The 26,750-nt window shown below is 39.6% G+C and overlaps 1 protein-coding gene across 1 annotated transcript in view; it reads right to left on the reverse strand.

Moving 5' to 3' along the window:
* The window catches only part of ARID2 (AT-rich interaction domain 2), a 92,875-nt gene extending 79,561 nt beyond the window's left edge, over positions 1-13,314 (reverse strand). The window contains exons 1-3 of the mRNA XM_058022752.1: positions 12,788-13,314; positions 12,534-12,627; positions 11,317-11,414 (exon numbers count right to left, since the gene is read on the reverse strand). Coding sequence (XP_057878735.1) covers positions 11,317-11,414; positions 12,534-12,627; positions 12,788-12,879 — 284 coding nt within the window. The 5' untranslated portion in view covers positions 12,880-13,314. The remainder of the gene's footprint in view (positions 1-11,316; positions 11,415-12,533; positions 12,628-12,787) is intronic.
* Positions 13,315-26,750: the final 13,436 nt, after the last annotated feature.

Genomic DNA, 26,750 nt, shown 5'->3' on the forward strand with positions numbered 1-26,750 from the left:
GGGTCACTTCCCCCTAGTGGCTTTCTACAGTAGAATCTTGTATTAGGAACTTTTGAAAGACTCATCCAGTAAGGCAATCAGGTCCACAATCCCACATATTTATACTGTTACTGTATGTTATAAGATATGTGAACAATGATATTTATCTCATGTCCATTGCACTTTAACCTTCCACCATTATTTCCACAATCAAAAAAAAATGTTTTAGTCATATTTATTTTGATACTGTGGATACAGGAAATCAGCAATACTAGGGATTGCATTATACCAGTGAAAACAATACAAATAAGTAAACTCTCGGTAAGTTTCTGAAAACAAGAAATAATGTAAATAGCTTTTTGTTTTTCTTGCTTAAGGTATGCAGCTCACTTTCCCCACCAAGGAAAACAAGCTTCTCTTAGCTTACACATATAAAGAACAAAACCTGTAACTTTCATAAACCCTTTAAATTGGTAACAAACTGCCAAAGTTGCAACTTTTGCATAGATGGAAAGACCTCCTGAAAACAACTAATAAACAGTCTTTACACCAATTTCAGTATCCTAAGTTTTGAACGTATCTTTATTGACTTCACTGGTTTACTTCCCACCCTTGCTAAGGCAGCACATTCTGTGTTAATACACATGGTCCAGATGTTACACACCTGACCTTTACAAGTGCACTGCAGGGCTGACACAGGATGCCACCAATTTCAGCCAAAGCCCAAAGAGGCAGGAATTCTACCTAAGTAAATCTAGATGCAATTCGACATCACCACAAAGCTAGTAAAATATTTTTGCCTTGTAACAGGCACATGAATTTATGGCACACAAATAGCCATACAGAAAAGTATCAGTATGCCTAGGAAAGCTGGGTGTTTGTTTAGTGTTATGTGCAGAACAATATATAATTTTTAAGTCCCCTTTTGCTTTGATCTTAAGAAGCACTCTCTTCTACAGCTGGACTAATCCTACTTACAAGACAATTAAACTGCTTATTAGGAGAAAAAAAACTACTAGAGAAAAATAAGAATTGTATACTGGCAATATAAAAATCTAAGTAGAAAAAGCCATTGTATTTATCTACCACAAAACCTACCTTTCTAGGAACTACATTTCAGTAACAACAGCATATTGACAACAGGACATATTAATGAAACAACACTAAACATTATTAAATCATTGGCACCAAATGTTATATTTTGATTTTCTAATCTTTTACCTTTTTACTATGACACCATATGCTTTGACTAACATAACACCTTTCTTCTAATTAATAACTTCATGTTACATAAACGGAGAAAGACATGGCATTAAACAGGGTAACAAGTTCAGCAAAGTTGGAAAAAAATACAATAATCTGAAGCATTTTTGGGGAAAAAAAAAATCCAAAAACCCCACTTACTAGAAGTGTTCCAAACTGTATGGCAGTTAGGGCCTGGTATACTCTTCAAATCCAACTACACGCAGTATTTCACTACAGGGGTCAGCCTTTGCACATACCTCTGCTCAGAAACAACATTTCCACTTAAAAAAAAATTAAAAATCAAATTTCTATGCCTTAGAATTACAAAAATGACCTTGGAAGAACAAGCAAAATGTCCCCAATGCTGCAATGCCTGACTAGGTCCCGCAGAGTACCTGAAAACACATTTTTTAGGTGTGTGAAATACCCTTTATACATTCATCTGGATCCTGTGAATGCAGCATGCCCACAGCTGCAGAATTTGTTTTTCAGGTACCACAGAATCTATTACTGTTTTGCTGTAAAATTCAGTATTTTACTGTTGCTAGGCACCTGACATTTAGTGCTTTGTCCTCTTGCCCTTTTACTTGCATACATCCTTTTTTTCCTTCAATTGTCTTACAATTAGAAATTCATTTGATTACAGTAAATATCCCATGTGGAGTCAATGGGTACAGACATCAAGGGGACAAGGAACAGAGAATGAATTATGGCCTGTAGTCAAAAGATTGAGAAGATGATGATTAGAAGAGAATGAGAGACAGAAAGACAGAGCTACATGGTCCAGATGGGTAACACCATGGAAGGCAAGAGTGGAGAACTGATGCCCAGAAAGCAAACTCAAAACCTCTTTAGAAATAACTAACATTAAGATTAATCAATTACCACATTGAATGATGAGTCAAAATGATGTGCACATTGATACAACAAATTAATACCGCCATGAAATTTATTTCCATTTCTCACTGCGAGCACAAGGCTCTACTGTAAAGAATATTCTCTAGAAACACAGTTACAGTTGCACATTCATACTTATATGAGGCAATTCCTGATTTTTTTCAGGTATTTACTGTATAACTGTAGCATTATACGAGCATGTACTGGAAGAAATTTTAATTTTCCTGGGGTTTCATAGATGGTATTGGGGTGTGAAAAGCAGCCAAGAAACAGCTCCAAAATCTACAACATTTCAAAGCTATACTATCACCCCAAAATTACAGAGGACATCTGCGAACTCTGTAACTGTTTACCTGGCCAGTGCCTGGATTCTTCATCATTTCATGGAGATCACTAGAAAATGGACACTCATGGCCAAAATAATCAGGTAAAGAAGAACTATTCCTAATAGTATTTCCACAAGTTTTCTTCTAATATATAGATTTGAAGAGCAAACAAACTCATATACATAGTTCTGCACCTATCCTACACCATAATAATTATTAATATACTCAAAGATTTACCTCCAGAGTAAACTATTTTCATTTAGCTTAATTGAGCCCCTGGGATGTACCCCGAACGGAAAGTTCCCCCAGTACATTATGTTGCAGTAAGACAGGTTGTTATTGCACTTCAGAGAAATTGACCAGAGCTACCCAAAGTAAGTCACAGGATTTGGTGATCTGCGGACCTGAGAATCCCTGCACATGGTTTATCATGGAAGCATGGCAACCTCTGCACTGGGAGGCAGAGGCCAGCCAGCAGACATCACAGCACATAACAGTGAAGAAACACATGCAGCCAAAAGTGTGGGCCATCTAAACCTCAGCAGCCATGTCAAAAGTCCACCAACCTCTGAGAGAAAAGCCCTCTGAAACAGAATGACTGCCTTACAAGATTTTTATGTACCTTAAGCAGATATGGATTGATAAGTAACACTGTAAATTATTCTGAGAGACTAATAATCTCAACTGTCGTTCCTCCCACACCAAGAGAAAATAGTATGAAGACAGTTCACTCTTACAGACAAACATGCTCCAGTGCATCATTCAACAAAACTACACTCTATTATAACTCTATCATGTGTGATCTCTCTTGCAACATAGCTGCCTTGCTACAATTTAACTGGAGTTAAAATAAATGCATGCACATTCAGTTTAAAGATAGGAAAACAATAAGTGGAGTACTCAGTTTCACTACCTTACTGCTAAAAATGTAATTCAGGTCTGGTTAAGACTTGAACTTGTTGCTCCAAGGAGACTGTATTTGAGATGTGATACCTAGCTCACTAATCTAGTACTTCAGGCAAAGCCTAAGCTCACTATTCTGGGTACCATCTTGCTGTTTTATTATCCTCCCTCAAGATAAGCTTCTTTCTTTCCACCGTTTCAATATTTCTCTGCTTAGGTATCCCAAGTTTATTTATTCCCTAAGGAATAAAGATTGTTCTTCCTCTCATCTGTGCTGTATTTTCTGCTTCTCAACACTGTAGAGGGCAAATAACCTTATGAATAGTTTTACTTTCCTCATATATTCCTAATTTATATTCATTTTCAAATATTTAAGATATGAGATAGAAGCATGAAGAGACACAAACCTGCATTAAAGAGCTTAAAGTCTCACACTTCTCTTTGAGATAGGTAAACAAACATCAGTATAGCCACTTTCTAAATATGAATAAAAAGACTGTAAATGATTTAACTAAGGCCACAGAATCAATATGTATCAGAGTGGTAACCAGAAACAAGACCACGTGATGGGACGTCTGGCCTATACCCAATCTCCTCTGTGAACTGCGCTGACCTGTAATAATGTGGACTGATACTACAGTAACTCCAAGCAGCCCCATTTAAGCTGTAAAACACCACAACACTCAGAAGAAGCATTTTAAAACAAAACACAGCAAAATAAAACACAAACAGCTCATTCTCATGATCTTACATATTTAGTTCTCAGTTCTCCAATTGACAGAACATAACATTAGCACTGTTTGAAACATAAAACAGGATTTCTCAGCTACTGATTAAGAGGAATTTTAAAAGACAGTAACAGTAGCCTCTTTTTATGGATAGTTTAACTAAGGATCAAAATGAAGACATTTTCCTGTCAGAATTAGATTCTATAAAACAATTATTAACAGGATTAAAACTAAATTCTATAAAAACAATTATTAAAAATTAAAACTGGACTATTATAAAAAATATTTTGCTTTAATGTATTTGGGTTTCATCTTATTTCGCATACACTCTCAAAGTAAAAATCTGAACCTCTGTGTACCTCTGGTACCTCACCTGTAAAAACTAACAAATCATATTTCTCTATTTCACTACTGGGGAAAGGGTTAAAAAAGAAAAGAAAAAAAGGAGTATGAAAGTCTTATCTATTGAGATTTAACTGCAAATAAGCAAGGTAATTAAAGGCTGCTAGCTCCAGAATAAAATTAAACAAACAAAAACACAACCAAAACCAAACCAAACAACTTCGCTTAGCCCAGGCTTATTCCATTTAACAAGGAAAGAAGTAATACCCTTGCATTCCATATGCATTCTTGATCATATTGTAATTAGCTTAGCCTGCATTCATTCAAACCTAAGACATTACAACAGATAGCAATAATTTTAAGGCATAAATTCATTTAAATACTGTTTTGGTTTAAGAATAGAAAATGGTCTTAAATAATTAAGTTTCCACTAATTCTTAGAAGATTAAGTAGGTGCTTGAAGTTATCACATTTACTACAGTGTTGCCAGAAACTTTGCTCTTTGTAGATTATTAGTTCTGATAGCTGCCCATATAAGCTTTCAAGTTAAACAATCAGAATTCTGAATTAAAACTGAAGAACAACATTCACCCCTCCCCAAATAAACTAGTGAACTTCAGCATAACAGCAGCAACTTAGGTAGTTTCTACAAAAAGCTTGCAGAAAATAATCAGGAAAATATGTTTATGTTCATCGCACTAACTTCTCACTACATCTACCAGCAGTAAAAAGGAGTTTACCCTCTGAAGAAAAAGCTGAGAAACTTTGATAGAGGCCAAACTCATCTGCACAGTAAACTGGTATCACAATGTCACTCTAATAAAGGGCAATTTTAAGGTAGCTATATCCCCTTTCACTTGCTGCTTGCTCCTTCAGAGGAGTCCTAATGGAAATGTTGTACAGTAAAACTTCTGTTTTCCTTTCAGCAAACTCCCAGCAACCGTGACAAGACACATCCATCCAAATAAGTAACTTCTACTGAGAGACATTCTGAGATTTTAGCAACCAACATATTTAATTTCCCTAAATAAAGCTTTATTTCATGAGCACTAACCGGTCTTGATTGTATGTTGGCTATATGATTCAGTACAACTAAAACAAAATTCCCCCTTCAACTATGTAAAATATTCACTTCAGACTTTAAAAGAAAGGCCTTAGACACCTGACTGAAACATGCATTACAATTTTTGTTTTGAGGAAGGAAAAGCAAATTTTAAGAAGAAATCATAAAAATGTCATCCATGTATTTGTTTCCTGTCTTGCCAGTGACTGCAGGATTTGGGACAAAATTAAGTGCAAAAGATTCCACAAGATCAAGTCCATAGGTATGCAAGATGAAAGCCTTCATTATGGCATTATTCAAGGATGGACAAAACCTGTAAAGTCAGCTGGTCTCCATGCCATTCCTGGCTCATTACCTGTTGCACATGTCTGAGTGTCCTGGCCAGTGCCCGGCGTGGGGGTTCCCCTGTACTCTGCCTGACACACTATTCATACCAGAAGGGATTCAGGTATATCTTGGGGGCTTTTGTGCTGCTCACTGCTCTGAATTGTCTCCTTCAGTTTTATCTCAGCTTACACATCAAAACAACCTCTTCTTTTATTTAAAATTACCTCCCTTTTAACTGTTTAGACCCTTCAAAATGCTTGGAAGATATAATTTCCCCTTCTCACACAAACTGTTAATTGAGCCAAGCAAAACATATTTATCTTTTTTTTTTTTTTTATAATCAATTAGTCCTTTCAGCTTTCTTAACATTTTGCTGCTCTTCTCTGAGTTTCTGCTAAGCTACCCCACCTGTTGCAAAGGCTCTGAAGTAAAACAGTACTCTAAACACAGTCCCATAATCTTGTACAAAAATCCCTCTCCCACTTGTCTAATGTTTGCTCAATGCCACTGTGGATGCAACCTAAACTTGTTCTAAATTTTACAAAGTCTAAATATCATATTTCAAATTGGGGGCTGTCCTTCCTGTCAGAAGCATGCACAAATCCCTTTCATATGAAAGGGAGTTGGGTTCACACAACTGACAGGATTATCAGGCCCGTGGTATCACTCCCATCCCTTTTTCAGCAATACTGCTTTCCAGGTTATTCCCTCACAATGAATACCTGTTTTGGATTACGAGCCCTCAATTGTTTTAGCTTGCATTTTTCAAACTACATCTCGTATGTACTTTCCAACAATGTGCCTAATTTCTTTAGATTACCTTTTCTTTTCTGCCCTGTCTTGTGCTTAACTCTTCCATCATTGCCTGCTAATGCTGCAAGTGGAGTATTCAACCTCTCATAAAGTTAAGGAAAGCAGACACTAAATACATCTAAAATGGCTAAACTTGTATTACTACGTGCATATGTAAGCACTGATGATACTCTTTTAGCACCTAAAACTGCTGTGACTCACCACATCTATTCTTCATACTTTGTTCTATTTTTGTTTATGGTCTTCATCCAATTTTTCATAAAGATGACTATCCATATACATAAATAATTTCTTAACAAGAGATTTTTGAGATGCATTTGAATTTCAGAAAATATTTAAAATTTTACTACAGCTACAACTCTCTATTAATTTACTGGGGCCTTGAATCTGCAATCAGATCTGGCAAACAAGCCAATCCTGTACTTCTCCATACTCACTGAACTGTGTGCAGATGCTGTTGCAGTATCAGATCCTAATTTTAAACACTAAGCAAGAATAACAAAAAACCTCTCCTAAAGTAATTTTTGCTTAGAAAATTCCAGGCTTCTTATTATTGTTTTTCTGATTTTTCTGCCATTATATTACTAAGAATCCCTTTTATCTAGTTCTTAAGCTCATGCTTTTTTTTTCTTTCCCCCTTTATTTTATTTTTCAAAAAATCAGTACTATTGTTTAATTTCTTAGAGGCATCCTGAAGATCAAATGACTAATATCTTCAGATCTTTCAAGAACCCCCTCTATTTGTCATCAATAACTACTTCATATGGTTCTGATTGTTAACTGCTCACTGTTTTTTCATCTTACTATATATGGAATTTCAGGAAATTCAGCATAATAGCTTGTCTTAATAACAACTTTATGCAACTTCTCATTTATGAACTGACCACTTTCCTCTCTATTTGACTTCCCCTTACTTCCCCAATATTTACAACAGCAAATTTTTATTCACCTTGAACTATTATTAGCAAATTACTACTGCCTTTGCCCAAAGCATACAATATGCATGTGCTGTCCACCTTTCAGGAATTCTCCACAGAACTAAGACAAACTTATTTTACCTTACAACTAGTCCTTTCATACCATTTATCTTAATGCAGATAAATAACTTTGAAAAGCAACTGATTTTCAGTTCAGTTAGGCATACTTCATTCACACATTTAAGCTTACAAGGTCTCTCACTCCCCCAAAATAGATGAAGATCCACAACAGAAATAAATGTATCACTTGCACTCACACGAAAACCAACAGAACCTTATACCAACACATGAGGTCACATCAGCCCAATTCTTTGTAGGACTGTAATGTAATCTACTAATAAGATAAAAAACAGGCTACATTCCATGCTAGCTTTCTTTTTACCAACTGGGGGTTTACCAACAACAACATAAATGTATGTCCACATTACTGATATTTACATGTATTACCCCATACTAAAATATGTTCATTAACATTATGAAATAATTTTTCAAGAAGCATTTAGAAAATGCTTTACTAATTCACCTCAATTGAAATGAAACATCCAATCTGCACTACATCCAAGGGAATTACACTCTGTGTTGCTGTAAAGTCTTACAGAACTGCATTAACAAGTACAGTCTATCAATGGTTACTGGCACTGTGGCTTTTGACTGCTCATAAGAACCCCAGTGCATAAATTAGTTCACCTGTCAGACAGCTCAAAGCAACAGAGGCACTAAGTTTGAATGGTTCAGACTTTCCCTATTATACATTACTTCTTCCAGTGAGAGAAAAGGGAGAAGGGGTAGATAAATAGGTTATCATGTATTCAACTATCATCTATCATAAAACCTATTGGAATTGTATCACAAGTTTAAACAATTCACTTCTTTAATGAAGCCTAACATAGATTCCCAAAGACACACAGCAAAATTCCAGGACAGTCAAGTGAAAAAGTTATTTGAACAAAAATACAAACTTTAAGAACTGCCTCAATAAATACCATAACCCAATGACTGTTTTGCAAAACATTCAGTTTGATCAAGCCTATAAGACTACTGACCTCCCGCAAATAAATCAATTTTTAAATTTGTTTACATAGTAACTTTAAGTAAAAAGAGCAGCATTATTAGTGGCAACGCAGTGAAATGAGCAAGTGGTCCATGCAGCTTGAGATTTTATCTCAGTCAAGACATTATGCCAGATGTTCCATAGAAAGAAGCAACTTTCAGCACAAACCATCCCAAATCCAAATCTGCAAACATATTCATGTAGGTGCATGCCACTAAATCCCCCTGAATTCAACAGGGTCTCCATCTGCCACGCAGATCCCTCACTTTACAGCACACATGACACACGATTGGATACAAATTGAAATACAAGCTGATAGGCCTCAATTTGTCTGGCTTTGCTTGGAAAGTCATTAGAGCAGTGAGGCCAAGACTACAGTCATACCTGAGGTTCACAAGACACACTTTTTGCTTTCCAAGGGTAATTGCTCAGCACTTCATTCAAATCTAGCCTTGTAAGAAACCCCACATTATGTTCCTCAACACAGACAAGCTAGACCCTTTTAATCAATTTATCATTACAGCCTTTATTCTTTCCCTAGAAGTAAATGCTGCTGCCCCCCTTACACCTTCTAGGTTGTAGCTAAACAGACACCAACCCAGCAGAGAGACATGTACATACAGTCATACAACTGCACATGGAAGAAGGTGAACTCAGCTGGGAAACAGTTCCCATCCAACTCAGACCATGTGAGAAGCAACAGTGAGTAAAGCAGCAATTCAGAAAAAACAAAACCAAACAAAAAACAAAATGATCACTAAAAATCAGTCCACCCCAAAACCAACAACCTTGATAGGTTATTTCAGAATGGCTTAATCACAGAGCTTATATAAAAATATTTTTAAAGATTCTTCATTTTAACCATTTATCAACTTTTTTCTTAAATTCAAAATAAACAAAAACCCTTTAAATTATTTGTATGTAATCAGTTATATATGTCTTCAACAACTGTATTTTAAATAATGTCAATACCAGCATGCCAATAATAAAAATAACATTTTTGTATGTCTGACTAATTTAAAAAGTAATATCTTATTAAAAATTAATAGTCATTACAAGGCTAAATTAACATTGTGTTAACTGTCACAGCATATAATGGCTCTCAAAATACACATGAAAACAGAAATGACATACAATCTTCTACTGCAAAAAGTTAGGCCATTCAAACACTTAAAAATATGGAAATAGAAATAAAAGGTAAAAACAAAAAAACTATCATTTTTCTAATTATACGTAAAATCTAGTCAACTAACAAATTACATGGTCCAACAGAAAAACTCAAGAAGCAAAAAACCTCTTTCTATGATGTGACAAATCTTCAGCAACACTATTTCAGTACTATGCAGGAGAGGAGGGGTAAAAAAAAAGAGGGAAGGCTATCCTAAAGCAAGCTTCCCACTTGATTTCTAGGCCTGCCACCAACTTTAAACTCTACTAGAGCTATTAACAATGGTAGTTTCTTTTCTTAATCTGAATCTTAAAGCAATTGTATGCCATCACCAAAAAAAACCCCAAAATTTCAGTAACTACAAATATCTGGCTAAGGTTTTCCAGACGTCACTGAAACTCACTAACTGCTCCACTGTGCTATGAACTCTACAGCTTCAAGCTGGAAGTCAATCTAGGACAACCAATAGAAAGTGCACCTGTACAATTACTGCATTTCCTAATTCAGAAGGCCAAACCAGAAACAGATAAAGCTTGTGTGCACTCAGCTCACCAAAACAGAAATTCGAAAGCACATACTTATTTTGTACATACTGCACATCTATATTATCATTAATTGTAATGAAAAAATATTGTATTTATAATTCAGAAACAGAAAACTATATTCCTTAACCAACATACATTTAACTCCATTCTAAATGAAATATAAGTATCCACATATATAGTATCTGTAACAACTATATACACAATCATTTAAAAATCTTTTCTACAAAAAAATAATCACCCAAACTTAATAAAAATTAATTTTTTAAAAAGTAATCTAGTAAATTAATAGTACCACACATAGTAACTTAAAACATTCAATATGAGCTCCATGCAACAAGGAAAAATAACCTGTATCACAAAAAAATAATCTGCATCATTTCCAAGAAATGCAACCTTATTTTTAAAACCTGCAGAAATTTACTGTTTTACAAGTAATAAAATAATTGTTTAGCTCTTTGTATTCTAAAATAGAAGAGAATGATATATGCTGCTAGTAATTGAGAACAATATAATTTGTGCAACAGTCCTGCAGATGCATTTTTATTCGACATCTGACCCCACTAAGCAGTAAACAAATTTACATATATCAACACATTTCAGTGCTCCAAATATTAATCTAAGTTTCTATAACTACAATAATGTGATCTCTTAGTAACAGTCCTTTAGTACCGTCATTCTAAAACAATCAAAAAAATGGCCTCTGACATATATTGTTTGTGTACTTGGGATCCCTTCAAAGTTTAAGGCTTGCAGATGTAAAATAAAAAAACTACAAAACAGAATCACCTTTAACTGATCACTGCACCAGACGAGAAAGGAATTACAAGGGTTTTTTTCTGCTTTATTTTATAGCATTTTAAAAGAGTAGGGATATTTTTATTATTGCACACACTGAAAACTAAATATAACCCCGCACTCAAAAATACTACTGCAACAGCTTGATAGCACTCACCGCAAGTAATACTGTTTTAAAGCGAAGGCAGCGTTAGAACAACTTCTGGGAAAGTTAAACTCTTCTACAATTTCTCCCCACTGATTCTTCTCTGATACCTGTCAAAAACAACACACAAGCCGAGATACACAACGTACACGTAAACGTGTTGCTGACAGCGAACATCACAAAAAAAAAACAGGCTGCCATGAAGCAAATAGATAAATATATAAAAAGAAACAAACACGAATGTATATGGGATTTAGGATTATATATTTTACTGACAGTTGCTAGTATTCCCCTTTCGAGAATAATCCTGCTTCTCAGGGTTCTTTTACTGCATTTATTTTTTAACATACACATTATTTTTTCCGGGGGGAACGGCCGGGAGTGGTGGTATTGTTTTGGGGTTTGTTTGTTTTTGTTTTTACTGCCTGGACAATAACCAATCGGGAGTCCCTCTGTCGCCCCCTTTTAAATCCTAACGCGGTCCGTTAAAAACCCAAAGAAGTTTAAAATAATGCAGGGAAGTGCTGGCGGGGGGCGCCCCCTGGGCTGCGGGGCGCGGGGGCGCCGGCCCGGGGGGTCCCCCCAACACAGATCCATAGACACAGAGAGGCCTTTCTTTTGAGGCCTACATTTCTGTCCCCAGCCTTGAAGCCTAAAGATGGCTATTTGATTACACACCGTCTTGGGTGCCCCTTTTGTTATTTTTCCCAGGGAAAGGCTCGGAGGGCAGCGCCCGGCCCCCCCCGGCTGCGAGGATCGTTCCCTAGCCCATGCTCCGTGCCGATTATCGATGTTAAACATGCCCGCTAATTTTGAGTTGCACTAAAACTGCACTCAGACTCTTTCCTCTGTCTCTCCCTCTGCAAGAGAGACGCACAGAGCTGCCACCACAGCCGAAAGAAGCCTGGTCTCGGCGCCCAGCAGCTCCCTGCTCCCCCCTCGCCTTCCCGCGGGAGGGGGGCATGGGCGAGGGGGTCCAGCGGAGGCGGAGGAGGCAGGAGTGGGGTGCGCGCCGTACCCCCGAGTCCCCCTCCATCGCTCCGCCGACAAGGCCGAGCCACCAACCTGCCTATCTGCTCGCTTCCTCCTTCCACCCCCCACCTTCTCTAACCGGCTTTAAATAGGACGGTTCCCGGCCACCTCAGCTCCCCCCGCCACCCCCGGGGGTCAGAGGAGACTTTTGGGAAGAGGTTAGTGGGAGGGAAACCCAAATTAAAACTTCCACTCACCTTCCCAAATCCGCCTAAAGTGGTGACTCTGGTATAGAGAGCGTGAAGATCCAGCTCCTTCCCACCCACCACGGGGATCTTCTTAAAAGGAGACCTGCCAAAGGAGATACACACAAAACACCACAACTTGTCAGCTCTGCCCCCTTTTCTCCCCTCGCTGGGGCTGCCGTGTCCTTCAGGGAAGGGGCTGGAAGTTGGATCTGGTCGATTTAAAAGCCTCCCCCCCTCCCGTTCCATCTCCCCATTTTCCTCACCCTCTGCTGTGGTGAAACTGCCGCAGCTCGTCCAGGAAAGCGAGTCCCTTTCTCCGCTGGTCTGCGTGGTTTTTACCCGTCGAATTTGCCATTTTTGTAATAAAAAAGGTTCTCGTAAAAAAAAAATCCAATTAAAAAAAAAAAAAACGGCCGACAACAACAACAACAATCCCCGGCTCCTCCTTGTCTTTAAGAGACCCAGGTGCCCGTGCTCGGCCGGGGATCAGCCATGGAGAGGGGCTTGTTTAAAAAAAAGTTTAAAAGGAATAAGGGAGCCCCGAGAGTGTGGTAATTGCGAGTCCTGTCTCCACACAACACACGGGCGAAGAGGCAGGGAGGGAGAGGGGCACCTCTCAGTAATTCCTCCTCCCGCGGCTGCTGCCTCTCTCAGCACCACAAACCCAGCCGATCCAGCCTGCACATGAGACTCAACATGGTGCTGCTGGATCACACAATGAATTGGGTTACTGTTGTGGTGGGGCGGGGGGGGAGCCGGAGTGAGGTATTGACAGTGTGTGTGTGTTACAGCCGCGGCTCCATGCGATCTCCCTCCCTCGCTCGCTCGCTCCCTCGCTCGCTCCCTTACACACACACACTGTACAGCTACGGCGGCGGCGGCGGTGGCGGCGGCAGCGGGATTCACTTCTCTTCTCGCTCAGACAAAAAGATCTGAGGCCGCCGTGCTTCTGCCTGGACGAGAGCGCGACACAGCGGGCCCCGGAGGCCGGTTCCGGTACTGCAGGAGGCAGCTCCAAAGGCAAAAGCCAGCACAGCCCCAGCAAGCAGTTCCTGGCGGGGAACAATAGGCTCCTCTCGCCGCTAAGGGCTCATCTGCAATGTGCCGCAAACTTCACACAAAGCCGGGCGGAAAGAGGCGAGGGAGAGGGAGAAGAGGGAGGAAAAAAACGGCTACTACCGGCTGTTCCGGGGCGCGGGGCCGGTGCGGGGCCCTCCCGTGCCAGGCTCGCGCCGACCGGCCTCTCTCCGCTGGCTGCCGGCGGGGGGGGTGGGGGGGGGCGGGGGGGCGGGAAAGGTGGATTTGGAAAGCGGGGACGAATTTTTTAATTGGACTAAACCCAACGCCCTGAGTTCAAGGGGAGAGAAAACAACAACCGAAGGGGGCACTGGTGGGATGTGGACTTTCGGAAAACTTTCCGAGTCCCCCGGGCCGAGGTGTTTCCAAGGGCAGGAAGTCGCCCCGGATGGCACGGCGGGGGCGAGGGGGGGCAGCAGGAACCCCTGATTTCGAGGCATGAGGGGCTCTAAAACTCCCCAAAGGAGAATGCCGAGTGCTCCCCCGAGTAGGAGGTGCCCCGGAGAGGTTTGTCAGTAGGACCCTAGGCTCAGGGTCACTCCATGAATATTTCTTATTCCTTTTTTCTCTTGGGATACTACAGTCTGAAATCTAAGTGTCTCAAGACTGCTGTACACAATCTAAGCCGCTCACATCTTTCTGTACATTGACCAGTAGAACATGCAGCACAAAATTAATGGAGGAGGACGGTCTTGGCCCTCACCCCGGATGGGCAGCAGCCCCCACTGGCACTACAAGCGCTAGCCCTCTGCCTTGTGGTGTGCGCAGTGTTTGTAAACACTCTTCCTCCTGACGAGTTTTCCACTTGGGAAACCAGAAGACCTGCATGCCGACCACGGTGGAGCTTGGTGCCACTTGGGGTAAACAGGAGCAAGAAAGGGTCCATGAAGTGGACACTACAGGGTGAAGGTTTGACCATCAAACCTTTGGTCCTCAGGTAAAGCAGTGCCCAGGTGGGCATTTGTCCTTCCCCGGCATGCAAACAGCCACAGGTGAGTGCTTGCTCCAGTTTAAGAGATTCTGAAGGAATATTTGCCCCTCGCAACCTCTACACTGAAATCCAAAGCTAGAGGCCTACAGGCTTGGGGGTTTTTTAAGCAGAACTCAATGAAGTCAGTAAGGAGCTGTGTTTTAGAATCAATGGCATATGATGGCCTCCAGTGAGCACTTAAAGAAGGAAATCTGCAATTCCTTTCTACTCCGTGTACTAACTTCAGAAAACAATATTTTTTCAAATATTTTTTCCTTTTGACTGGTTTGTTGTTTCAGCTTGAATATAGAGACAGATACAATAAAGCGTGGTAAACTTTGTCCTGGGTTCATGATCTGGGGGAAAAGGACAGAGAAATAAATATCCGAGTTTCAAATAAACACTCTATACTGAAAGTTGATGGTGTGTGGATTTCAGAATATGAAATGCATAGTGTCTTATTCACTGTAGCATTAAGAGCCTTCCCTCCTCCCCCCTAAAATTAGACCTTCAGATCTTGGTCTGCAGCTCCTGTCTCTGACACTCTGAGCTTCTGCTATTTCAGCTACAGTATGCGTAAGACTGTCAAAGCCAGGATAATACAAATCAGAGAGGTTTAAAACAAGCGACTGGGGGGCTAAATCGCTGTTTTAGACGCACAGTCAAACCTCCCTTCACGGGAGGGCGGTGGTTTTTAATCGTGCCTTAAAAATTCCTTAAAAGCAGGGGGTCTCCCCTCCGCGAGGGGCAGTCGGCAGAGGTGAGTCACCGCTCGCCCGGGCGCCCTGTGAGGGGAGCGGGAGACCGAGGGGAGGACAGACAAGTTGCGTAGCAGGGCTAGGTGGGTTTCCATGCTAAGCACAGCAATTGCGCACGGTCCCTTACGTAACTGTCAGCCGGGGATTCCCTAGATGGGGTCACTTTATTCAACCATTACATAGACCCCGGCCGCCGCTCCGGCGCGCCTGGGCTGCCGCGGCCGTCGCGACTGAGGCTGCGGCTGCTGCAAGGGAGCGCAACGGCTCCTCACAAAATGGCGGCGCCCATGGAAGCGGCAGCCCCATTTTGTGCCCGGCAGAGCCTGTCAACAAACACCGACTTGGCCGAGGCTGAGGAACAGAAGGCGGCGGCTCGTTCGCGTTACGGAGCGCGGAGGGAGGAGAGCGGAGGATTTCACCGCCCTCCTGCCGCCGAGAGGAGACTCTGGAGCGCGCGCGTTGGGGGAGGGAGGAGAGGGAGGTGAAGGGGGACGCGAGCAGCGAGCGAGTCAGAGGCTGCGTTATCCCAGCGCGGAACTGCCGGAGCTGCGGCGCGGGGGAGGGGAAGGCGAAGGCCAAGGCAGGCGGCCTTGGCGCTGCCCTCGCCGGGGCGTAGCTCTCGCAGACCCGGGGACTGCGGAGAGCCGGGGGCTGCAGGAGCGGCTGGCGACGCCGGGCCGGAGCCGGGGCTGCCCGCACGGGGGGCGCTGCGCCCCGCTCCCGCGCTGCCCGGGCGGACGGGGCCGTTCCTGTCGGATTCCGGCGAACCTGTAATGAATGACAGGACGATCGAGCTCCTTGTGTAGCTAACTAGGTCACTGTCAGCACTTAATTACTGTTTGTTTCATTTTAGTGCGTGCCTTATGAATAAACCGGCTATTAGGCTGATGCTTCAAGTAACATTATCCAGCACCAAGGTACAAAATGTCTGTATTGGACTCTGATCTTGCGATGCCAGCTTGGTAGTAATTACTGTTTTACATTAACGATGTCTTGGTTGTTATAGCTTGGTTATTCGGCTTATAGCTGAAACAGGTGGAGATCCCTTACGATAAGGTTGTGAAGCTGATTCTAGTATGACACCACCGGGCTTGTTTGTTTTATGTTTGTAAATCCTCCGTTTTTAGAGATAGAGAAGGGGCTTGTGCATTAAGACTTTTTTTTTCTGATCTATTTGTCTTAATATGCATGCTTTTTAATAGTATTAAATAAAGGAAATTACCTATTTCTGATGTATGTTTTAATTTTTATGTGTACCAAAATTACCTTGATATTAAGGAGTTTTGAAATATCTTGTTGCATACTAAACAGTCAAAGATCAAAAGTAGGAAAAAGGAAAAAATCTTGCTATTTAGTAAAAGGTCCTTTTATTATTCTCTGTATAGTATTTGTCAATGCAATTTGAGTTTATTTGTAAAATAAAGCCTCTACTGTTTGTAAATGTTACTGTATACAGTGAATTTCAGTGTATAAATATTAGAGAATTCTTGCAGACAGACAGGATAGGTTCAGTACCCAAATTGTCACTATTCAGTGCTGCTTGCATGGGGTTTTTGGCCTCTCGGTTGGGGTTTTTTAAGTATAGCTATGTTAAGTGAAGGTTCTGTTCTAGCAGCTGTATCCTGTGTTGCAGGGGGGGGGTTTTGTTTGTTTTGGTTTTGGGGTTTTTTTGTTTTGTTTTTATTTTTGGGGGGAGGGGTTGTTTGAGTTTGGGTTTTTTTGTTTTTGTTTTTTTGGGTTTTTTTTTAATCTTTAATACTAAATTTTGGGCTTATTGCTTGTCTTCAGTATTGCTGCTTTAGAAGAGAGTAAGCCACCATTGCTCTTCTCTGTGTGCCACTACCTCTGCATTTGCTTTCTGGTGGGTGAAATATTTTCACTCATTTCCATTTTTGCTTGTGCTGCTCTTGAATTGTGGCAACATTATGTTCTGGTGAGTGTAACTAGTATCACTAGCTATATGCTACTTGTATTAAACAGTAAACTGTAAATCCTTAGAAACTGAAGTTAATTTTGTTTGTGTGTATGTGCATGTGCTATATACATGAGTTTTGAAAATGCAGCCTATTAGATGGACTATAGAATCCAGTGAATTCCCTCTTAAGACTAGTATATAATAGAGGTGCAATGTAAAAATAAGCACAGGAATTACAGGATGAACTTCTTCTAGAGGAGAGCATTAGAAAGGCCAAGTTGGCAAATTTTAGTAGCATGTAGCTCAGCCATATTTAATAAAAAATGTCAAAGTGTTGGAGCAACTGCATATGCTGGGCTAAAGACTTTACTGTTTGCTTAACTTGCTGTGGCAAATGCACACTTCAACAGGGAGGGGTTTATTCAGTAAGCCCTACCCCTTGTGACTGAATAATACTTCGAAATTCTTTATTACATTTTAGTGTGCTAGTTTCTTTTAAAGATTCTGCTACTTGGTATAGACTATAAGTGACTCGTCTTCAATGGTACACCATTAAATCATAAGTGAAAGGTCTTATGCATGAAATTAAATGCTAAACAGCATAGTAAAGGTGGGAAAGTGGAGGTCCAGCATTGCAGGCTACTGTTGCACACTTGCTTACAATTTTCAGTACAGTTATTGGAACTTAACTACCTCAGGAGGGTTGAGTTAGACAATCTTAAAATTTAAAACACTTCTACATTGAAAAGACCCACCTTCTTAAGCTGTTTATTTAAATAATTTATGACATTTATCCTCCTAAATCTTCCAACAGGATGTGCACCTTCCTCATTTCAACTTTATGGTATTGCTACTCAGGAAATAAAACGGAGGGAAATTTTGGCTGCGTAAACACTATTGAAAATACCCAAGTGTTGATTAAACACTTTTAAAAATGCTATCTGTAAGTACTGTAATTTTTTAATACTTGCTGTTCTGCACAAAGGTCCACCTCTTGGAATTAGTGAGTTTCATGGTCATCTAAACTCTTAAGTTAGAAGCACTTCAAAGTGGATGGTTTTTCAGTTGTGCAATGAAGTATGAAACACAAAGCAGGAAAACCCTAAATGCAGCTGAAGGAGAAGTAAAAATAAATACGTAAATGCATTCCCACTCCATTTCAAAACTGCTATACTTTTGAAATCCTAATTCTTTTGTGTCCTGACTTAGGTGTTCTGAACACTCTAGGTTTGCAATACTTCAGCAGTAAGTTTAGAAAGATTGTCAAATTCATATCATTTTCTTGCAGGCAAAGAAAAAAAAGATGCTTTATGTTATCATAACTGTAATGCAGATTAGGGCCTCAATGGCAGAAAATGTTTTGGTGTTCTAGCAAGCATTGGTGTGTAGCACAGAAGTCATGAATGTCCTCATAGCAAATGGGTGCAGGTTTTTTCTTAAAAAAAAAAAAAAGTATTTGGTCTTAGTAAATTACGTTTACCTTGAATCTCACACACTGCTTTATGATGACCTCTGTGTCAGTGTGAGCTGGTGGATGGCACACTTCCCCCTGCCACTATAGCTGTACACTGTTCCCTGAAATAGCACTAGTGTGATTCATGTTTCTGGTTGAATGTGTGAAAGTTTGATTGAGATGCAAAACTGAGAGAGTTCTTCTGAATGTTAAAAAGGAACTGTGCTCAGAAATACAGAAATGATCAGATTAAATTTGTCAAAGGGTTTTTGTAGATTAAGAATTACGGTGTCATACTTGGACAGGGAAGGTCCAATGAATTTAAAGCCAAACCAAACCTAATAACTTCATGATGTTTGTTATAAGCGGTGAAATCCTACTAGTAGGAGAGTTCTCAGTATTGCAGATTTGCCAGCAATATTTCATTGTCACGTAGGACTGTCTCATCTTTATATTTTTACCAATTCAAATGACAGTCAACGGTAGCTAAAATTATGTTGAAATTTCTCTGAGTAAGCAGTTGCCTTACCTAACTTGCATATGGGCATAAATGAAAAGGGAAGTAATTTGTGCAACTGTGAATGTGTGGACAGACAATACATGTGAAAATTTATGCATTTCAATATAATATATGCTGCAAGAACACTTCTGAAAAATAATAAAATAAATACTGGCCAAATAACATATAACCGAATTAATCTGTTAAAGCATTAAGATTAAAGCAAATCAAGAACTTAAAGCAGTGAAAACACATGAATACTCACAGATATACTTTGAAAGGAAGAAATTTGCTGTTGTCTAATTATGATTCTCAGTGTATCTGTTGGTGATATGCTCAATTTGGATTTGGCCTTATAGACTGCTGATAGTTCATTGCATATGTGTTGTGTTGCCCAGATAAAAGGAAGTGTTTTTATTTTCAGAGTAACTGGAAAACAAATCCCCTCACACTTAGTGCATTGGTCAAATGCTGGTGTGATAGCTAATTTGAAAATCACACTTAAAACCTAGGACTTCAATTTTTAACTACAGTAGTGTCTAATAGAGCTGGAAAAAAAAAGCTAATGAGAAATAGTTTTTGAAGTTGTTTACCATGAAGAGTTATCAAATGTAGTTGAGTATCAGTTCCTGTTACTTGCAGAAACAGGACAGCATTTAAAGCTCTTGGGGGAATCTATGACTGTTAGCCTCCAGATATTATAAAAACGCTTATTAGGCTGAGCTGCTCCTACTTGTGAATTTTGAACCTTAATGTGAGATCTGTCTTATCCAGAATCTTGCTGCAAACTCTGTAAGCAATGAAAATCGCTTAGGAAAATATAGAAATGGCGTGCATATATATATATATATATATATATATATATATATATATATATATATATATATATATAAAATTTTTTTTTTGGGGGGGGGGGCTTCTGAGGATCTCAAGGTCCTTATGTTTAAGAGCAGTTGATGCACAGAGCAGGGTCAGTGTCTGGTTCTGAGCTGAGATGCACTTAATAGTGTTGAGAGAGGAGTGAGCATAGTTCCCTAAGCCCTTACCAAAAGGCAAAAGTGCAGTCTGGGTATTTGGGGTGGAGCCGTGTTCAAACGTGTTGCGCAAGCCGCTCTGCTCAGCCTTGTCCTTATCTAGCTTGTGTGCGCTGTGGGGAAACGGCGCGCTGGGGAAAGGTCTCTTCCCTCCATGAAACTCCCTCGCTTGTAATAGAAAACAGGCAAGAAGCTGGAAAAATTCTAGCACTCCTGCTGAAGAACAAAAAAGGGAGAGGAAAGAAAGTGGGGACTTGAGCAAGGGAGTGAGTAAAATCTGATAATTTTGAGTGGGACAACTCCCTCTCTGTGTGCTTTCGAGCAGTGTCACAGGTGACTTTAGACAGAGATCTCCTTAGGTGCATTTACCCTAACGTTTGTTTCTATCTTTTGCTGATTTGGGAATATTAAGTACTATTCACACTTTATTACAAATCAAGACATTAGACTTCTTTATTGTTCTAAGTATTTTATTCCACTTTGTTGAACAGGAACTTCCCAGTGGCTTGAGTCACATGCTGCAGCACAGACTGCTTTGTAGTAAGTTCCCCAGCATAAACAGGAGTGGCCTGAACTTACAGTGTGGTCTCTCAGAATGAAACTTCTTCCTGTCTTCTTTCATCCTTCACAAAGTTTCTCTAGTGATACTTTACAAAGTCAAAATAGATTTTTTTTTCTTTAATGCTACAAGTTTGACTAGATTTATAAGACAATAAAGGTGAATTAAGCCTATCTGTAAATGAAACCCTGAGAATATTGTGTTTCATCTGTTACCTCTATTATAATAAGTCCAGGCTCATTCTTCACTTTGCTTTAGGAAAATTAAATAATGTCACATTTTTTCCTTTGAGAGGTTACCAAGCTATTACACATCCTCCATGGTGTTCTATTGGAATTAATTGTGCTTAGAAGTTATGAAAATGGAGTTGTGTATCCTTAAGTCAGGTGTTTGTGTTATGTTTGCAGTAATATACAGAATTTATGTATATAATATAGAGTATGTATTTGATATTGTGAATTTACTCAAGTAATTTAAATTTTGTTCTGAGGAGTCATCTCCATTTGCCAAAATATGCAAATTAAGTTTTCAAAGATGTTTATAATTTTTTTTAAATATTTGGGTAACTAGCTGCAGCCAAGTTAATCTCAGGATCAATTTATTTATAGAAGAAAACACATAGACATTCAATTTACTGATTTTTTTATCTGCCAGAGAGTTCTTGACATTAAATAAAATTCTAATAGTTTCTGTTTGTGTCTGAACATAAAATTATCTATAATTACATGCAAACCTTAACATATATGAAAATTAAGTGGAAGAATTCAGTGCTCATTGCTTAAGTTTTCCATCTGCGACATCATGCATGTGTATCATGATAATCCTTAATTATACAATCACTTTTTTAATGCAAGATCCTTCAGTTGGAGATGGAAACTTCTCACTGAATTAAAAAAATAGAAAAGTTATTTCTCTGTATCTGATGTTCTGATGTTAAGTGTTTGTCTGCATACCCTTTTTGTTTTTTGCTTTTCCTGCAGGCTTTTCTAGAGTAATCATTAGATGAGTATCTGAACGCTCATACTAATGAGTACCCAAAATTCTGAACTAGTAGCATTATCATCACTATATTGCTGAGAAAGCTAAGGCATAGAAGGATTCAGTAAAAGAATGGCTGCTAAATTTGGTTGGTTTTCATTTAATAAAAGCAGAGTTTCACTGAATATAATGTACAGGTTATTTGAGGGTAGAGGTTGTTCAGCAGTAGGAGTGCTAGCCATAATTTTAGAGCTGTGTTAAATTCAGCGATAGGCTTTTTGTTGAATTTGTGAGTACATGCTGTGGTCCTATCTGCATTATTAGGGCTTTTCGTGGTGCAGCATTATTGGGATGCTCTGTTCCTCTGAGCATTTGCAGTGCTGAGAAGGCTGTATGCCTATGGTAGATTCTCCTTGATATTTCTGCATTTATTTTCCAGCAGCTTGAATATAGAGCTCAGAAAATGAGAAGCACTTCGTTAGAGGCCTCCAGTTCAATACAAGAAACTCGCTACTCTGTAAATCCCTGATAAAGCCAGAAATAGAAGTGGTGTGTACCCAACAGGATGCATTTGCAGTAGCTTCCCAACATCCCCTATCCCTCCCTCCCCCCGAGGCAGCTGCTGCCTTTTGGTGGGGCCTGGGTGCCAGAAGAGGGAGCACGGAACACAGCAGAGCCCCAGCCTGAATGTCCCTGCTGCTGCCTCAGGTAGGAGGAACTCTGAAAGGACCAACCTGCAACCTGCAGCACAGGTTTTTCAGAAAACCCAGCTTCTAGCTCTTAATGTATTTTTCATTATTACTATTTTTTACTGTACATGTGCAGCTTAAGATTTAAGAGCTTTTAGCTTTATCACATTGTTCAATAGGAAATATGCCCAAAAGGCATATTTCTGATTCAAAGGCTACCCTCCCACTAAATTTCAAATTATCTCTTAAAAGTAAAGGTCTTAAAAGTAAACGTCTTTTCAGATACGTTAAGAGGGTTTTGTACATACTTGAGTAAAAATGGGAGGTTTTTCCTTCCTCAGTTTCACACTTGGATTTTGTTAAAAAGTTCTTTTGAAAACATCAGCTTGAAGCAGACACGTGACCTGGAAAATTTAAACTCAGGTAGTATTAAAGTCAAAAAAACAGCATATTTTCAATTGTTTCTTCTAATAACATGTCTTAAAACCTGAATTGAATTTCAACCCCAAAAACATATCCTAGTAGCTGTTTGGCTGTGTTTGCATTTATAGTCATACACAATGTGGTTGCAAAATACCTGTACTGAGCTCAAATACAGAAAGTCAACTATCCTTTAATATACATAGCTTATTCCAGTATAATGCATATGACTCAGAACAACTCTGTCCAGTACAGAGACATTACATGAGAGGAAGATAGCAAGTCCTGTACTTCTAATCTAAGTAGTAAAAAGTACTCTTTGCAGTGGTAATTCTTGGTTCTGGCTTCCTCCAATGAGTTTAGGTCTCTGGGTAGCTGAAGCAGTTATATTAGGTACACAGACTGAGTCTTCAGGAGTATTCAGACTGTATCCTTTCACTGTGCAGAGCTGTGATCACCACATCCAGTTCTAACTTGTTACAGGACCACAGTCAAAGAACAGAACAGTTTTATTAACTAGCCAAATGGCATGGGAGAATTCCCAGAAGGTTACTTAGTTTGCTAATCTCTGCTCAAGAGGTTCTGGTGGCTCCGTTGCTAGCAAAGGCTTAGCCTTGTAAGTACTGTCTGCCTTTTTAATTTCTATTTATTTGTTTAAGTTTTAAGGAAGGACTGGCTGATGAATGGCTAGCATTTGTTTGTTTTGTTCTCACTTTGCTACTACTGGATTCAGTCAGGTCTGAGAATGGTAGAAGAGCTTTACACAGCTGTGTGCTTTATTTCTCCTTACCCCCTCCACATCTCATTGTCAACAAAAATGTTTGAGACATGTCTTGTGATTAGAACATCAAAGGCTACTCCATGGTCACATACGTCTTTCTTGATGGGGGGGGGGGGGGGGGGGGACAAAAAAAGCCCAAAAAACCCCAGCCAAACAAGAAACCAGCCAACCCCAAAAAGCACAAAAAAACCCCAAAAAAAAAAAAAAAAAAAAAAAACACCCCAAACCTATAGTTGTGGAAAGGGAAGAGTTTCTAGTTCCAGTATGTGATCTTCATATGCACAATTACTGTAGAATAAAGAGGTTTATGGCTTGAATTCAATAATACTGTTATGTAAAAAAATCTTTTCATTGAATACTCCACTGGCTATTTTGATGATATTCTCAACATCTTGTTCCAGGGAAGAGGCAGAAAGAAGGACTTGCTTTTTGTTTGTTCTTGCTTGTTTCAATGACCAGTTGTGGTTCCTAAGTATAGAGGTCAGTGAAGCTGACTTCTATATGCCTGCAACTGGTTCAGTGCTGGCTGGAGGGAATCAGGCACTTCTCAAACAAATAGTTGAAGCACCTTCAATATTCTTCACCATCTTTTCATGGAAAGTGAGAGGATGCGATGTTAGGAAATTTCTGAAGGAAAAATTGGCAGAGAGGATTCTAAATGGCCTTTTGGTAACTCAGCACATCTCCCCCTGCCTTAGTATGACCAAACTCCACCAGAAAACATATGCGGTACAGTTGCCAGCATTTTATAAAGCTGTCATGCACATTGAAACACCACAGCTTTCTAGGTGTTTTGAAAGTGGTGTCCTGTTTGATGGAGTTTTGTCCATTGCCACACCATAGTACTGTGCACTGGATATTATGAACAAATTTTAAAATAGCTAAAGCAAAGCCACTGATCACCTAATTGGTTTGTTACTGCCTTAGAAAAGCTTGCTGATCTTTAATATGGAGTAGCTGTAAATATTAACACCCACAGCTTTGTAAATGCAAATAAAGTTATGGGAAGTTTAACATTTGGAAAGGAAGTAGTAAACAGGCATGTGCAGGAGCCTGGGTGTGTCAGGGGTAGAGGCCACTGCAGGCCAGCTATCTTGGGTGGCACATTTGGAGCACAAACTATCAAACACAGCACTGTACCAGCCTGCTTGTGCACTGTTCTTTGTGCTGGTGCCCCCACCTATCAGCCAGAGAGCAGGAGCTCCTAAAGTCACAGCTTCCAGCATTACTTCCAAGACATGAACTCACTTACCTAAAGGAGGTTTGTATATACATGTATATCTGTTGGAACTGCAGTCCAGGAGTTGAGTGTCGTTTCTCAGAAAATGCTGGATCATCTCTTAAAACTGGAGTACTAGTGTTCTGTGTAATGTCTTATGGATGTTTAAAAGTAGTGAGGATTTAAGTACTGATTAAGCAGTTTGCTTTATCATCCTTCATTCATGTCAAAATTAGTTAGACAAAACTGCTGCCAATTTACTACTCAAAGATGGTAAGTAAAGATACTTGCAAAGAAGCTCACCAGTTGAGCTCATATTCTACAGCAATGTTGCTAATTAACTTTTAGTAAGAGTTTACAACTTTAAAGTACTTCATATATATCTTGATCTCTAAAAAATGAGTTTTAAGCATTTTTGTAAAGATGGAAGAGAAAAATAGATTGTTAACATTTTTTGGTCTGAAAATAAGATAGAAAGCACAGTTTGAATGTATATACATTTGTAGTGTTTGATCCCAGAGTTTAGCCATACTGAGCTCTTTCTCATATACTCCATGATGAACCACTTAGACAAGAAATAAGGGTGTGCGAAGAGGAGATGGCAGAACTGCAAGCAGGCAGTAATTGTGTTTCTCCTTTGCACGTCAGTCACTTGTGAAAGTACACTGTAATTACACTAGAACTTACCAGTGTTTTGCACATTGTTATATTGGTTTAAAAACATAAAAGCATTTTATACTTTTCAGTTGTTATTTAACTTACAGACATGAACAAAGTTTTTTTATTTGAACTTCTGCCTGATTGTAATGAAAGAAGAAGTACAAACTCTGCAAACAGATTTTATAGAAGTATGAAAACAGAGCCAGCAGTTTACACAATCTACAGAGATGACATGTCATTACCACAAACTAGCTACTACAGGAAGTAACTCTTGAGTTATGTGCCAGATTATGTATTAACTTGAGACTCTGCATACATCAATTATTTGGGGACAAATATTCCATGTTCTTTAAGAGCCCCTTAAACCTCTGGGGAAGAAAAATCCTGGCAGACAACTCCTAACTCTTTTATTGGACAATTTTTGATATAAAAGCTCACATCTCAAAATATGGAATGTAATGTAACTAAGGAGGTAGTTGTTTCGTGGGATCACTTCTGAGACATGAAAGTATGTGTGCAGGCGTCCTCTTGACCAACATGGGTCTCTCACAGTGCTGTTTCCTTACAGGAACAACTGAGATTTTGGGTAAATCACTGATGCTGAAAACCTGCAGATAAATAATTTAGATAATGATGTTGCTAACCTCATGCAGCAGTTGACTTGCCAAACTAGTAGCTTATGAATTTGTAGCCTTTCTAGTCTGGGTAGCTTCTGAATGTTAGTGATAGCTTTGCCCTCCAGCAAAATGGCTTTCTGCAGTTATGCACTAAATACTCAAAACTGATGGCAGGATCTGGAATCACTCCTACTAGTTAGGTAACAAGTTGTTCCACAATTTCTTAATAGCCTAAACTAGGTGCTGCCTCCAAAAAGAAGCACATCATGCATTTTTGTCCTCTGTTCCTTCCTCTTGGCATTAGCATTTCACACACCTGTACTGCAGCATAGATGAAGATTAATTCAGCTGAAAATTTACAGGAAAAAACTGTCTTTTAAATGGACTTGCAACCACCGTGTAAAGGGCAGCATTAGTGCAAGAGAATGTAGAAATAAGAATCAGAGAAAGACAGGAGTCCTTCTTCCTCTAGTCCTCCTTCAAAGGCTCCAGCATCCACACTAATCAGATAACAACAGGACAGAATGCTGTCCCCCTTGTTATCACTGGTGAAAGAGTGGAAGAAATCTGAAGTCAAGGCAGTTAGGTGCTGCTGGC

The sequence above is a fragment of the Melospiza georgiana genome, chromosome 4 (assembly GCF_028018845.1).
Source record: "Melospiza georgiana isolate bMelGeo1 chromosome 4, bMelGeo1.pri, whole genome shotgun sequence".
NCBI classification, from domain to species: domain Eukaryota; kingdom Metazoa; phylum Chordata; class Aves; order Passeriformes; family Passerellidae; genus Melospiza; species Melospiza georgiana.